This window comes from Suillus bovinus, assembly GCF_016758785.1.
Source record: "Suillus bovinus strain UH-Sbo-P2 chromosome Unknown EDB93scaffold_9, whole genome shotgun sequence".
Taxonomy (NCBI): domain Eukaryota; kingdom Fungi; phylum Basidiomycota; class Agaricomycetes; order Boletales; family Suillaceae; genus Suillus; species Suillus bovinus.
Genome location: NW_024542065.1, coordinates 602,186 through 615,352, shown reverse-complemented (window position 1 = coordinate 615,352; position 13,167 = coordinate 602,186). Strand labels below are relative to the sequence as shown.

At 48.6% G+C, this 13,167-nt stretch overlaps 5 protein-coding genes across 5 annotated transcripts; 3 read left to right on the top strand and 2 right to left on the bottom strand.

Moving 5' to 3' along the window:
- Positions 1-1,525: 1,525 nt before the first annotated feature.
- On the bottom strand, positions 1,526-3,345 carry EDB93DRAFT_1127814 (Pre-mRNA splicing factor-domain-containing protein). The gene is made up of 4 exons (XM_041448816.1): positions 3,167-3,345; positions 2,880-3,113; positions 1,940-2,823; positions 1,526-1,866 (listed from the first exon to the last, which is right to left on the bottom strand). Exons 1-3 carry the CDS (start codon positions 3,254-3,256, stop codon positions 1,957-1,959), a joined length of 1,191 nt encoding a protein of 396 aa, XP_041311002.1. The 5' UTR covers positions 3,257-3,345; the 3' UTR covers positions 1,526-1,866; positions 1,940-1,956.
- Positions 3,346-3,487: 142 nt separating this feature from the next.
- Positions 3,488-4,402, top strand: EDB93DRAFT_1247366 (uncharacterized protein; the record flags this gene model as incomplete). The annotated part of the gene is made up of 4 exons (XM_041452579.1): positions 3,488-3,558; positions 3,617-3,854; positions 3,910-4,094; positions 4,144-4,402. The coding sequence occupies 4 exons, from the start codon at positions 3,488-3,490 to the stop codon at positions 4,400-4,402; spliced, it is 753 nt and encodes a 250-aa protein (XP_041311001.1).
- Positions 4,403-5,136: 734 nt separating this feature from the next.
- On the top strand, positions 5,137-8,090 carry EDB93DRAFT_1127808 (uncharacterized protein). Its single transcript, XM_041448815.1, has 2 exons — positions 5,137-6,029; positions 6,081-8,090. The coding sequence occupies exons 1-2, from the start codon at positions 5,392-5,394 to the stop codon at positions 7,741-7,743; spliced, it is 2,301 nt and encodes a 766-aa protein (XP_041311000.1). The 5' UTR covers positions 5,137-5,391; the 3' UTR covers positions 7,744-8,090.
- EDB93DRAFT_1127806 (ANTH domain-containing protein) lies at positions 8,091-11,992 on the bottom strand. Its single transcript, XM_041448814.1, has 12 exons — positions 11,917-11,992; positions 11,701-11,858; positions 11,505-11,647; positions 11,374-11,449; positions 11,186-11,324; positions 10,951-11,135; positions 10,767-10,903; positions 10,297-10,716; positions 9,763-10,248; positions 9,566-9,715; positions 9,426-9,510; positions 8,091-9,366 (listed from the first exon to the last, which is right to left on the bottom strand). Coding segments are annotated over exons 1-12 (3,219 nt in total). The 5' UTR covers positions 11,919-11,992; the 3' UTR covers positions 8,091-8,128.
- Positions 11,993-12,118: 126 nt separating this feature from the next.
- On the top strand, positions 12,119-13,097 carry EDB93DRAFT_1238938 (SURF1 family-domain-containing protein; the record flags this gene model as incomplete). The annotated part of the gene is made up of 4 exons (XM_041451577.1): positions 12,119-12,348; positions 12,404-12,795; positions 12,846-12,951; positions 13,007-13,097. 4 exons carry the CDS (start codon positions 12,119-12,121, stop codon positions 13,095-13,097), a joined length of 819 nt encoding a protein of 272 aa, XP_041310998.1.
- Between the last annotated feature and the right edge of the window lie 70 nt (positions 13,098-13,167).

The following is a 13,167-nucleotide window of genomic DNA, read 5'->3' as shown; positions in this document are numbered from 1 at the left end:
AATCAAAAATCACGTTAGTTGATCAGATAACGTATACTAGTCTTGACGAGATAGTCAGGGGCAGGTATGATTTTCTGACTTGACCCGAGGTTGATGTCCCCATCTTGTACACCAATCCTGTCGATATCGTGCTGAACAATGCAGGATACTATATAGTATCAGGAGGCATGCCTCACAAGGCCGCACGAGGGATATTTGATGTGCTGTTCTGGGGTGCGGAGAATGTCATGCTTGAAGCCATTTAATGCTTCAGGGACATGAATCATCCCATGGGAGGGCGAATATTGATCGTTTCTTCCCAGAATGCCTTTATTTTACAGGTTGGCACTGTACATCATGCTTTGGTGTGATTTCATGCATTCTGCACAATTTTCCTCGCAGGCTAACATCCAAATCTGGTAGGCTCTCGACTTCATCTCAAAGATTCGATGGTCAATTGGATGTCGTCAGCGTTGGAATGTTCGACAGATGGGCATATCGCCGAACTTGATCCAGAGTGGCATATCGACGTAGGTCGCTTGTATCGCCAAGATTTGGAGCATAACGTCGACAAAAGATCACCCTCATCGAGCCTGGTCATTTTGGTACGTCGATGATTCAAAGCCGTACGACAGAACCATGCTTATTACTCCAACCCAAGCCTCCGAACCCGTAAATACCGAGCGCTCTATTACCTGACATCGAGGACGCGCATTTTGATGGCGACCACCGACATCAATTTTATCTACATTCAATATTGCAACCGACATGAAGAAACAGTATATTACCATTACAATGGGGATTGCAACCGATATGTGGCTTCAGGCCCGAGCCGAGCGAGCAAATTTCTGACACCTCAGATTTACGTCTGATTACAAGCAAGGTACGTCGACTCCCTCTAACTACTAGGATCTGGCTAAACTCTTGTTTCCGCAGTGATTTTGACAGGTCATTTTGTATCTTGTGCGCGTCTTTCCACCTGATGACATGTCGACGCCAGAGGCCCAGTTCACGTTCAAAATCTTCAAAGGCATATCTGCGACTCGGTACCAGAGCGACTTCGGAGCGAACAAGGGTCTCAACTAGTTGCTAATTATGTCGGGTCACTTGCACTACCGGAGCTTGTGACAGCGATGAGACGTAATTTTTCAGGTTCAGATAATGCCCAAACAATGTGGTCCGCGATATTTCGCGTTAGATGCAGAGGTCGTCGTAACATCACGCACTCCTCGTGATCCACCCGTCCTAGACTCAAGGGATCTTCGATAAGGCAGAAGTCTTGGCCTCAAAACGAAGTCAAGTCAGAAAATGTGTCAACAAGAGAGATGCGCTGTTGACTCCAAAAGGATCATCCCTGGCCAGATATTGATGTTACTTGACAGGGCGAAGAGACTAGACTGATGACCAGCCCGTCTAATGAGGCAAGCCGCGGGCTGGTCACCAGTCTACGAAGAGACGCGGTGGTTCGACTTGTCCGTCGTAGAATAACTTGAAGCATTGCTGGTCATGAGACTGTATTTGATCGACAATAGAGCATCATCCTTGTCTCAGAGTGGGAACGGCGATGACCGCTGACCGTGTTGCTCAGTCAATGAATATCGATGACTTAGTGGAAAGATACATAGTCAGGGTTGGATTCTCTATGTAGTTCGAGGACAATCATGACCGGCTGTAGCAATCGTCTTCAACCTCACAAGCAGCCTTTTTTTGTTGATGAGTCGAAACAGCTGTGAGCTGTTCCTCGGAATCCCTCAGACCGGAGACAGGAACTGCGGTGACAACCTCAGAATTCGGCCGCGATTGGGGTTACCATAAGTGCTCATGAGTGCGATTCTTGCTTATGTAGCCACGGAAGGAGCGGTCAAAGCTAAGCGCTCAGTAGTGAAGCTATGAAGAAAACGATCAAATAGTGTGGGTACAATAATTTAGCGTATCATTTACAAGACACGAAAGTACATACACCAACCAGGATGAATCTCAGTCCGCGTCGGCAACTAGTCCGCCTCTTCCCCGTCTGAGCCTGTCTTCTAGACCACCCACGCCGCCAAAGACCTTCTTCTGTTCTTGCCCCAAGAAGCCACCCATGCCCTTTGACTTTGCGCGGGCTCGCTCTTCCACTTCGAGGTCAGCCTTCTCTTTCTCAAGCATTGCCATGAGCCGCTGCTGTCGCTCTACCTCCATGCTTGCGGCACCCGACTGCATGGCGGCCAGCTTTGCGGCACGGTCATCAGCAGTATTGGATGGCTGCTTCTTGGCGGAAGGTCCGGGGCGGGAATCAGATCTTGGAGGACTGTAGCGTGAGCGCTTCGGGTATGAGTTACGATGCAGGGGGCTAGGACTGCGTCTCCGTTTTCTATCATCTTCCATTCGTTTGCCACTACGTTCGATGCTTCTGCGACGACCATAGCCATTGTCGTCTGATTCGTCCGAGCGGGGCCAAGTTCGGACGCCGTCGTCGAGAGAGTCACGACCTCTGCGGTAAGCAGGAGAGCGGCTTCTGCTTCGTCTCCGATAATGGCGGTCATCGTCGGCATCATACCGGCGATCGTTCCTATTGTATTCCCCTACAGGACTTCTTGACCTTGAACGGTCCAATCGTTCCCTGGCAAGCCGTTCTTTCTTTTCCTTCTTCTCTCGCTTCTTCTCTTTCTTGTCTTTCTTTGGCTTTATACCGTTCCGTTCCTGCATTTCACGAAGACGGAGGGGGTTAGACATGAGTGCCTGGTATGCAGCCTGTTCTTGCTGCTTGATAGCGAGCAACGGGTCTTCACGAATCTTTGCGGCAATATCTCGAACATTGTTAGCATTCTGAATAGCGATGAAGTTCTTGTGAGAGGCGCCAAGCTATAAAAGTCCCTTGTTAATCTGTAAATGAAAGCGGTAGATAAATCATAACATACCTGTGCGTTCTCATCGGCCGTCAAGATCTTGTCAACCCGCTTTTTACCCAGCAGGTAGTCCTCTAAATCGTTTGCGTTCTGATTGATCCCAGTCGCGGGTGTCGCATACATCCATTCTAGCTTCTCGGTCTTTCTCTTTCCCGTCTGCTCTTCTTGCAAACGTTGGAGCTCCTGTAGCTGCCTTTCCTCTTCCTTCTCTTTACGCAGCTGATCAAGTTTCTTCTTTTCCTCGAGCTATGGAACGGAATCAGCCAACGATGATCCCATAAGCACTAAATAGCACTCACAGCCTTCTTCTCCTCGAGCCAGACCCGCTCCTGATTCTTAAGCAGGAGCGGGTGCCAAGACTTCTTCATGTTTAAGTCTCCACCACCCATCTTGGCTAGCTTTAATATTCAACGTTAAGGGAAAGGTGTTGGACGGTGAGGAGCAAAGGACCAAATGGATCAGTTCGACGTTGATTCCAAGTCCTCGCTTACAACACCTTTATTTGCAGTTATTTGGTCACACTGCCTATTCTTGTCAGTTGCTGTTTGTGGCACGCAGCAACATGAGCCACATACCACAACTTACAAGGTCCACGACCATAAAAGCCTGCTTTGCCAACCATGCCCGACGTGTATGAGTCGGCGGAGTCGGATGCCTTAAATGACACATCGAACGGTGCAGCGCAACCTGTGTATGTATACTGAAGTTACACATATACTGGTCTACTCATGTATTGCTTGATATTGTAGCCCCACGCGATCCATTTATGCGTTAACCCGCAAAGAAATAACACGCGGAATTGCGAATCGCTTTGTCCACTCGCACACATACATATTTCTCTACTTGTCCATGGCGGCCCTGTCCGTGACAACCGTCGTGCTCAGTCTGGCGGACGGATGTCCAGGGTTGTCGTTCTATATCTTGGAGATAATAATTAACACAAGCATGATCCTGGAGGTCGGTGTGCGTTTCGTTGCGTTTGGTCGGGTGCGTATTTGTTCATCCCTGGATTTTGGTAGCCGAGGTGACTTGATACGAGCAGCAATTCTGGAGATCACCGTTTAATGTGTTGGATCTGATACTCACATTGTTCTGTGCGATCACTTTGTTGGTTATAACATTTGCGGGGTGTGGGGCAGGGAGTAAGGAAGAAGAGTTGTTGGACACTCTACTGCTTATTGCACGTAATGTCCTGCAATTCGGCCGTCTAGCAGCGGTCATGCGACAGTGTGTTTCACATGTCAGTTTGCGCATCGTATATTAACCTGAAAGACAGGTCTGGCCAGTCCATATTTTCGAGGCCAAAGCCAATCGATATTTCCGCAATCAGGAGAGCAGGCTATAGTAGCCTCGACTATGATTTGGAGGAAGACTATCAAGATGATGATCCAGAACTTGGTCGACCACTGGTACAAGATGCAGTATTGTTTGATGCACAAGACGACGAACCACCCGCTCACATGTCAGATATGCCGCGGGCTGCACAGGCTGTGCATGACCGTGATGACGAGGATGTCTGGGCGGAACTGGGTTGAGGCGAGGGGTGATCCACAACCTAAGTTATACGTTCCATTCCATTTACTGCGACACATTCTAAGTACTCGGATGACCTTGTCGTAGCTTGACGTTAATTCTATCCTCACCAGTCACAGGCGAAATTAACGGTCGGCACGGATTATTCCGGTCAGTGATCTCAGGTCTGACTCTCAGACAGACAACGTTGCCCACTTGACACGTTTATATATATATAGTACTCATGCCTAGGTCTCATCCTTGGGCGTTAGACTGGCTTTGTATCTGCACGCTCATTATAATCTAGACAATCGTCATCGGGACCGCGGTATTAAGTCGCTCGATAACATTTGGTGGGAGCCGTGACTTCATTTCACTTCCCAGGCTAATTATTTCATGACTTGGTTGCCATTTTCTCACAGGTCCAGGATACGTATATCCTCTCGAGTCAAATTTGAGGTTATGCCTTTGGTGGAAACCACGTCATCCGCCGAACCGATTTTAAGCTGAGACAAATTGACCCTGTAATCAGTTTTCTCAGGGTGCTTGCATGTGGTGGTCAATATCGAAGCTTTTTCTGTGTCACAGGCAACCGCCATGGCCCAGCAGTCCGGAATCGCTGCGCCGCGTGTTCCCTGAGAGTCTATGTACCATATCTGCAGTGTCCTAAGTAACTGATTTCATGAGACACATGATCGTGTGATATAATTTTATTACGTACTTGCTTCAAGTCAAAGCGTCCGCTTGTCCGATGAATATTACGCGGTAGCTACGGAAATCAAACGTTTTGATTGTTTGCTTGATTTGCTGCTGGCCCTTTCTTTCCTTCAGTCATCTGCTCCAGCAGGCACTTCAAAGCAACCGTGTATCATTGGGATTTAATGTCCTCCGTCCTCTGCAGTTCAAGTCCGCTTGTATTCTAACAATCAAGATTATTACCCCTCGGGACGGACCTGCTGTATAATTTATACGCTGCTAGGGTATAAGCCCTCACACTCTTTTACTCCTCGTCATGTCTTCCGCTCGACATTGGTTTTCAAAACGTATTACAACTCCCAAATCTCCCACTTCCAATGACTTTTGCCGTTCAGCAACTGAAAAACTCCCCGAAAATTCAATGCAATCCGATAGCTTCAAATTCAGCCCTTTTGCATCTGTCATCGGAAGAAAGTCCAAAAAGTCACGTCCAACTTTAGCTATTCCTGATTCTCCATTACCATCCCTCGTTTCTCCCCCTGCAGTCTATTCGAATCCTGACCGGTACACTAATAGACCTCCCGCAAAATCTATTTCATCTACTATCCGCTCCGGAGACGACTCCTTTGAACCTAGGACTCCTCCCGATGTTCAGGCAGATCGTGTTTCATTTCCTCGTTCGGTTTTGACACTGTCAGACCCTGATCCTTTCGCATCAGGCGGTATCTCTGTGCCCCGAAACATATTAGACCAGGGTAGCGTGTCTGTCTACTCCAACAACACTTCAGCACATGATGTAGTTTCAAATAAAGACCAAGTCGATTTTTTGCAGCATCCATCGCATCTCTCGATGTCATCACAGTCTCACAGTGACAGTCGCAATGCGACACCATCACTGGAATTTACTGGGCCTTATTTGTCTCCTATGGCAGACAGTCGGGGCACATCGCCTAGGTAAGGAAATTTTGCACTTGTAAAAAATTTCGTCCTCAACTCGCCCAGTAGAGAAATGTTCAAGAGAAACGAGATAATAGACGATCAAAAAAACTTAGAAAGCCCTGTGTATTGCAGCCCTTTGGATATACATTCTAAACCTTCGCTGTCAAAGCATGGATCTGCGGTAACCTTGACTGATCAGAGTCACAAGGGTCCCCAAGATTTCCCTGCTGTGGCTGTACGATCTACAATGTATCGAAGGGGCTATGCGGCGCCCAGCCCGTTCCAGGCTGCGAGTACCGTGTCTCAGCCTCGAAAAGGTTCCAGTTCACCCTCTGCCGAGGTATATGTTCGCTCTCGTACCCTCAGCCGCCAGCAATCCACCTCTCGTCCTGCTCCAGCTTGTGAGCTTCCCCCACCTCCTACAATGTCACACGTTACATCCGTCCCCGCCGCCGACGGTGCCGAAGATAAATTTCCGTTATCGGCGGATGGGAGTTCTTCTTCCGGCATATCATGTCCTTCACCTACCTGGCGGATCCAAGAGCTGGACATTAATGATCCACGACCGTATAAAGGTATCAACCTGGGCTTTGATCATGACTTCGGAACTCAGCACCAACCGGTAAAGGAGTCGAACCGCATTCATGTCAGGGACACCGCGGAATCGACTCCACCACCGCTAGCTTTCCACCAGCTAAAGAAGTCTATGTCGCACTCAACCCTGCAAAAGGCTAAATCAGGCTCCGGTGGTACGCAAGAGTCTTTCAAAGGAGATAAGGGATTGAAAAAACAACACTCCTTCCATCGTTCACGCGCTCACACACCCCCTACATCTACGCCAGCCTCCCCTTCCACACCATCCGATCACGACCCTTCATCAGCTGAAAATCGTATACCACCGCTTCCACATCCTCACGCTGTCGTGCGAAAACGTATGTTTTCAGGCTCTAGGAAATCGTCGACAGCAATGACAGATGAAGATTTACGCTCGGTATTCAGTCTTCCAACAGAAGCAGGACGTTCCCATTTGGCATCACCCAGAACTGTTGTGTCACTGCTTGACGAACCTTCAGATCCACTTGCATCGGATATAATATACCCGACTGCGGACTTTACCCCGCAATATATTATGTCCCCCGCGGAAATGTTGAAGATGGAGGCCATTGTGCAGGGTGAATTTGACGCCAAGTACGGAGAGGCTCTACGAAATCCCCAGCGTGCCACATTTGCATCGACGCCTATGTATGGTACCATGTACAGGAAAGAAGGCCTGAAGACGACTTTGTCGTCTTTTCCGCATTTGGCGCCTACTCGCAGCGCATCAAATGTTTCTAAAGGACTCAATCCTAGATCGTTCACACGTCCCTCGACTGCACATACAACTTCTTCCTCGACGTTACAATCATCATCCACCAAAGCTAGTCTATCACCCCCGCAACGTCCACGAGCTCGTCCACATACCGCCGAGACAATGTACCATGAAGACCTATTTAGCAGGCGATCAAGCAATGTCCCATTCATCCCTCTATCTCCACCGCCACGGCGCCCAAAGTGTGCAATTGCAATTCATACACCATCGCTCGTGGGCAACACAGCGGTACCGCAGCGATCCGTAATTAGGAAGCCCTCCTTCCTGGAGATTGCAGACGACACTGATTGTTGCGAAGGCAGCTTCCTGGATTTTGACAGCGGCAAAGAGTCTTTTGATTTCTCCCGGGACTTCGACTGACGAAGAAGGGATTTTATCACCATTCGATGCAGCTAGTCCTTTTCCCGATAGTCACGTTCTTTTAAATCGATCAGTTATTCAGTCCATTATTCTTACGCTACTTACGCTACTGCTCGAATATTAATATACTAACACTTCAACGCATTGTCTTAGTAGTTAGAACCGTACTACACTTCGCTCCCCTAACAACCAACCACTTATTTTAACGGTCTCTGTGTTACCATCATTTGCTAGGCACATGTTTTTCACTCTTAAGAGTGGGAAAAGTGTTCCACCAAGGACCCTTTCGGTGGTTGCATTTGGATAGCAGATCTTCCTGGCAATTCCACAAATCAAAAAATTAGAAGAATACTATCTAAGTGATACATCATATTCCGATCATCCATCAGTCCGTTTCATCAGTGTGATAACCAGCACGCCTCATTGCACCCAGACGATGTCTCGCTGCGCCTAGATCCTTTTCCAATTTTAAAATTTCGACCTGCTGTTCCATCTCGCGTCTCTTGAATTCCAGTACAGCCATGTTCTTGTAATCCATCTCCTCTTCAACTGCCTGCTTCGCAGAAACTGCCTTCACTTGTCTGACAAGCGCTTTGCAGGCTTCTGTCACCGCTTTTGCGGCAAGCTCGAGGCGCTCCTGAGTCTTAGACATCAGGTTGGCCTTGACACGGGAGGCCGCTACCAGTTGGGCGGTGGCTGCCGCTACCTCATTCGAGGCCACGATCAATTGTTCAAGGGAATGTGTGCCTGACAGCACACCATCCGCGCTCTCTATAAGAAGGTTGGTAGCAAATGCCACAGCTTTAGCAGCTGAGATAAGACCCTCCGTCCATCTGTTGTTCCGCTTGTAGAACTGCTGGACTGAGCTGGAGCCCTTGCCCTGTGCAACGATTTCTTGCTGAGACTCTGTGGCAGCTTTGATGAGTCTTGCGATGGCGCTTGTGATTGCCATAGCGGCGGACAGGATGGAATCATGGACTTGCAGATCAACTGCGCTGAACCGTGCAGAGTCTCGGGGCCGAGACATGAGCTCTTGCAGACGCTGAGTAGCAGCTTCGATGGCTGCCGCAGCGCTCTGCATTTCGTGCTCAACAATGTCACCGATATCACCACTGGCCCGTGCCAAAGCACCACCCTTGGTACCTTTGGGTATCAGCGTGTCAACGACCTCTGAGAGACGGGTGAGGGCGGTCCGCGCTTCACTGTTGTTGCGCATCGAAATTTCCTTCCGCTGTGCAGGTTGCAGAAGATCGAGCTTGTAGGACTGCAGGTTCAGGAAGAAGCGTAGGCCAACATCGCCGGCACTCTTAGCTACTGCAACGATCTTGTCCGAGGCGTCATCGTCGTTAGCGAGTCGTGTGACACCCTTACAGTTAATTAAAACATCTGAAAGGACCTGTGCGAACTCATTGGCGCCCTTAATGACGTCAACGTAATCCCCTCCGACATCGCCACTGAGGTGGAGATTGAAGACCATCGCGAAATCCGTGGCGTTATTGATAGCCTTCTCGATCATTGACAACGTGTACTCGGGCGTGGAATTGATATTACCAGCTTGAGTTGGTGATTCAAGCTCGTAAATAGCATCATCGACTTTCTGCACGCAAGCCTGTAGGATTGAATCTAGGACACAAGCAAGTGAGCTTGTTACGAGGTGCATAGAGCGCTCGAATGGTACGAACCGATGACCTGGTTAAGCTTCTTTCGGTTGTCAAGAATAAGGGTGTCGATTTGGGCATTCGTTGCTTCTTCGTTGAGACCTTGGTTCTGCAAGAAATATCATCAAGCCATCAGTAGATGTAATGGAGGGACGCAAACAGACCTGCTGTGCTTCAGAAAGCGATTGGATGGTGCTATCCATACCCTCTTGAAGAATCATAATTTCTTGATCCTTCTCATCTCTCAGACGCTCCATGTCACCACTAGCGTTGTCGAGTTTCACGAGCAGATCATCGATTTGCATTTGCTTCGACTGTAACAAAAATATTAGAAAAATCGAAAAATATGAGTATAACATACCCGTAATGAGTCCTCAAGCTCTGTGAGTTGACGGTTATACTTGCTCAACACACCCGATACCTCCGAACTCTTGGAGCGTGTTGCATCCTCAGCGCGCTCGTTTGCGAAACTAATCTCGCGGCGCAGGCGGTCAATTTCGTCTTTGTGTGAGGATTTCTGGCGGTCGATATCGAAGCGTGCCCGATCGCGTTCGCGAATCATATCAGCGAGTTCTATGTTTTTAGCCTTCAGGTCGCGTTCCATACGCTCCATGCGGTCCACGGCCTCCTGCGCTGAATTAGCTTTGAGTTGCAGTTGCTTGAACTTCGAAAGTATGTCCAGGTGTTCAGTCCGTAGCTGGCTGTAGAGTTTTGCCAGTGCTTCATATTTATTTCGCCAAAGGGTCACTTGGTCCTGGAGTTGCTTGATCAATTCGTCCTTCGACGCCATTTGTGCATGGATATTGGAAGTTACTCCGCCAAGCTCGCCCTCCAACGCTTTCACCCGCTACCAAATTAATGAGCATATGCGACATGAGTCACACATGTGACTTACTCTATCATATTGTTCCAGGAGTAGCTGGTCACGCTCGTACTGCCCTCTCATCGCCAGCAGCTCGCGTTCATAATCACTAACCTGCTGAGCAGCTTGGTTGTTATACTGCATCATCTGCTGCTGCATAAGTTGCTCCTGTGCAAGGCGCTCCCGCTCTGCCTGTTCTCTTTGCCGTTGTTCAAACTCACGCTGCTGCTGTGCCTCGAGGTCTAGCCTCTGACGTTCCTCGGCTTCACGCTGTGCGCGTAAAGCAGTCTGCTGGTCTTCATATTGTTTGAGCAAACGGGCTTGCTCATTAATAGCAGCTGCATCAGGTGCAGGTGAAGGCGCAGCTAGGGGAGGAGCTGGCGAAGCTGTAGTAGTCTTGGGTCTCGCAGGGAGGTCGGGAGCACTTCCGGTATCTAGCAGGTTCGGAGGTTCCTGCCCGGGATATCAATTTGGGACATGGTATACGAGCCATCATAGCGTACCTGACCCAATTTAGGAACATTGATCAGGCCAGTCAAATATTTGAGATTTGAACACTCGTAGTAGAATTTTCTCAAGTTATGGTGTTGCGAATTGAACCGCTGGCGGAGAGGTTCCAGTGCGTCATGGTCATTCGTTCCTGAAAGGTTGATGAGCTTTGACAACACATAGCCGTGATATGCTTACTTCGGTGCATGGCGCGAAGCATGCTTGTAATGAATCGATAAATACCCCAACTTTCCTTAACCAGGGGCACTAATGCAGAAATACGACATTCATTATTGGCAGAATGCCTAAAGTGAGAGAACACCATCCGCTGGAACGATTCGATCTGGTCCTGAAGGCCCATGAGGTCTGAGATGGTTTCATAACTATTGAAGTTGTCGATATTGATCAACATATAGTGATGGTGAACACTCACCCCTCATTGGGATCATCGATGCCTTTCAACGAGATGTATTCCTCGTATTCAAACAACCCATTAAATTCTGGTCTCAGGCGGTGGAAACGCAATTTCGCCAGAATAAATTGGACGTAGGTTTTGATTAATGGTCCATAACCTATGGACAGGGTCACATGACATACGTGACTCGAAAACAGAAGCCTCACCGCGTTGACCCTCTGTGGCAACAGTCCTGGCGCAAGTCTCCAACCATCCCGCTTGGCCATGAGCTTCTTTGATCGTCTGAGGAAGAACCGATGATTAGGTACCGGCAACCATCGGTGAGTAAGTCCCATACCACAGGGTGGCCTTCTTGTAATACTTTATGTACAGTAATGAGAGCCTTGAAAGTTTGGACCTCATCGGACAAGATAGGTTGCACCCGTAAACCACTCCAGAAGGATATCGAGCTATGGTAGTCCCAAGTGTAGACGATACATTCTTTGATGAGGTTAACGAGACGGCTGATCGAGAATAGAAGGTTGGACACGTACTTCGGACATGTTTCTGCTTTGGGGCTGACTCCTCTGGGCTTGTTGCTTTCTTAATGTTAATCACAAGCTCGTTCTCTGCCTTGTCCTTGTCGACCGGTCTGGTGGGGTAGTGAACCTCGTCACCATCAATATCGAAGTTTGGACGTCGCCTGGTAGACCTGCATGATCTAGCTTATGAGTCATTTTCAGACTGTGATTTGGTTGAGTTCAACGTACATGTATGCCCAATGCCAATAATTAGATTGAAGGAGAGGGAGTGAATGAACTTTGGCAAGAGAAAGCCCCGCAGCCGTGTCAGCAGCCGTGGGAATTATGATTGTAGCCCTACTTTACTTACCAGTAGTAGTTGTAACCTGCCTTTCTCGTCAACATGCTACAACGGTTGGCTCTGTCAAGGTCAAGATGGCGGGATACTATGATGAAAACGCGTCGATGGCTTCATAGCGAAGACTCACAAGCAGCGCAATCCTACACCGCACGCAAGAATTCTTGGTTAAGCCCAACGATCTTCGTGCTAGGATTTATCCCGATTTTCACCTTCGCCTTGGGAACTTGGCAAATGCAACGTTTACAATGGAAAGTGGCCTTGATAGATGAGCTTCAGGAGAAACTCCATCAAGAGCCGATATCTCTTCCCAAGCGAGTAAAGTGGGTACATCACAACATGATTACTGAGTCGAGGCTGAGTAGGTCATTGAGTAAGCCTTTCTGTTGTGCCAGAGTTCGTATATCGTAGGGTGTTTCTCCGTGGTAGATGGGATCACAAACACTCGATGCTTATAGGTCCTCGCGTCCGGGATGGCTCGCATGGATATCATGTTGTCACACCATTGATCAGGTCTGACGGATCAACCGTGCTTGTCGACCGCGGTTTCGTCGCAAAGGAGTTTGCCGATGCCGATACCTTCGAACGAGGGGAAGCAGGCGAGGTCGAAATATTGGGGATGTTAAGGACATCGCATACGCGAAACAGTTTCACTCCAGACAACAAACCAACTGAAGGAACGTGGTACTGGGCTGACGTCGATGCTATGGCAGACTTCGTTGGTGGCGAAGCAAAAAATGTACAGCCAGTATTTGTAGAACAGATCCATGGTACGCACTCGAGTGTCCACTTTGTGCTGGCTATCAATATTAGTTTTCAGAAGGCTCCTCTCAGGACGCCACTTTGCGCCTGAGTAAGGGTATACCACTTGGACGTGCAGCTTCTGTTGACGTTCGCAACGCCCATCTTTCATATGTTATTACTTGGTTAGTATCAGTTCGAAACTGCATATGCTATCGGTATACTAATGAACAATGATAGGTTTTCCCTCTCTGCCTTCACTACGGCCATGTTGGCGCGACTTGTATTGAAGCGAAGAGCTCAAAATCACCCCCGCCCACTACCGAGGTGATGGACATCACACAGATGAATATCACAGGTAGTTTCCGCAAGTCATAGTCTGTCGTTCACTCGCCATATCT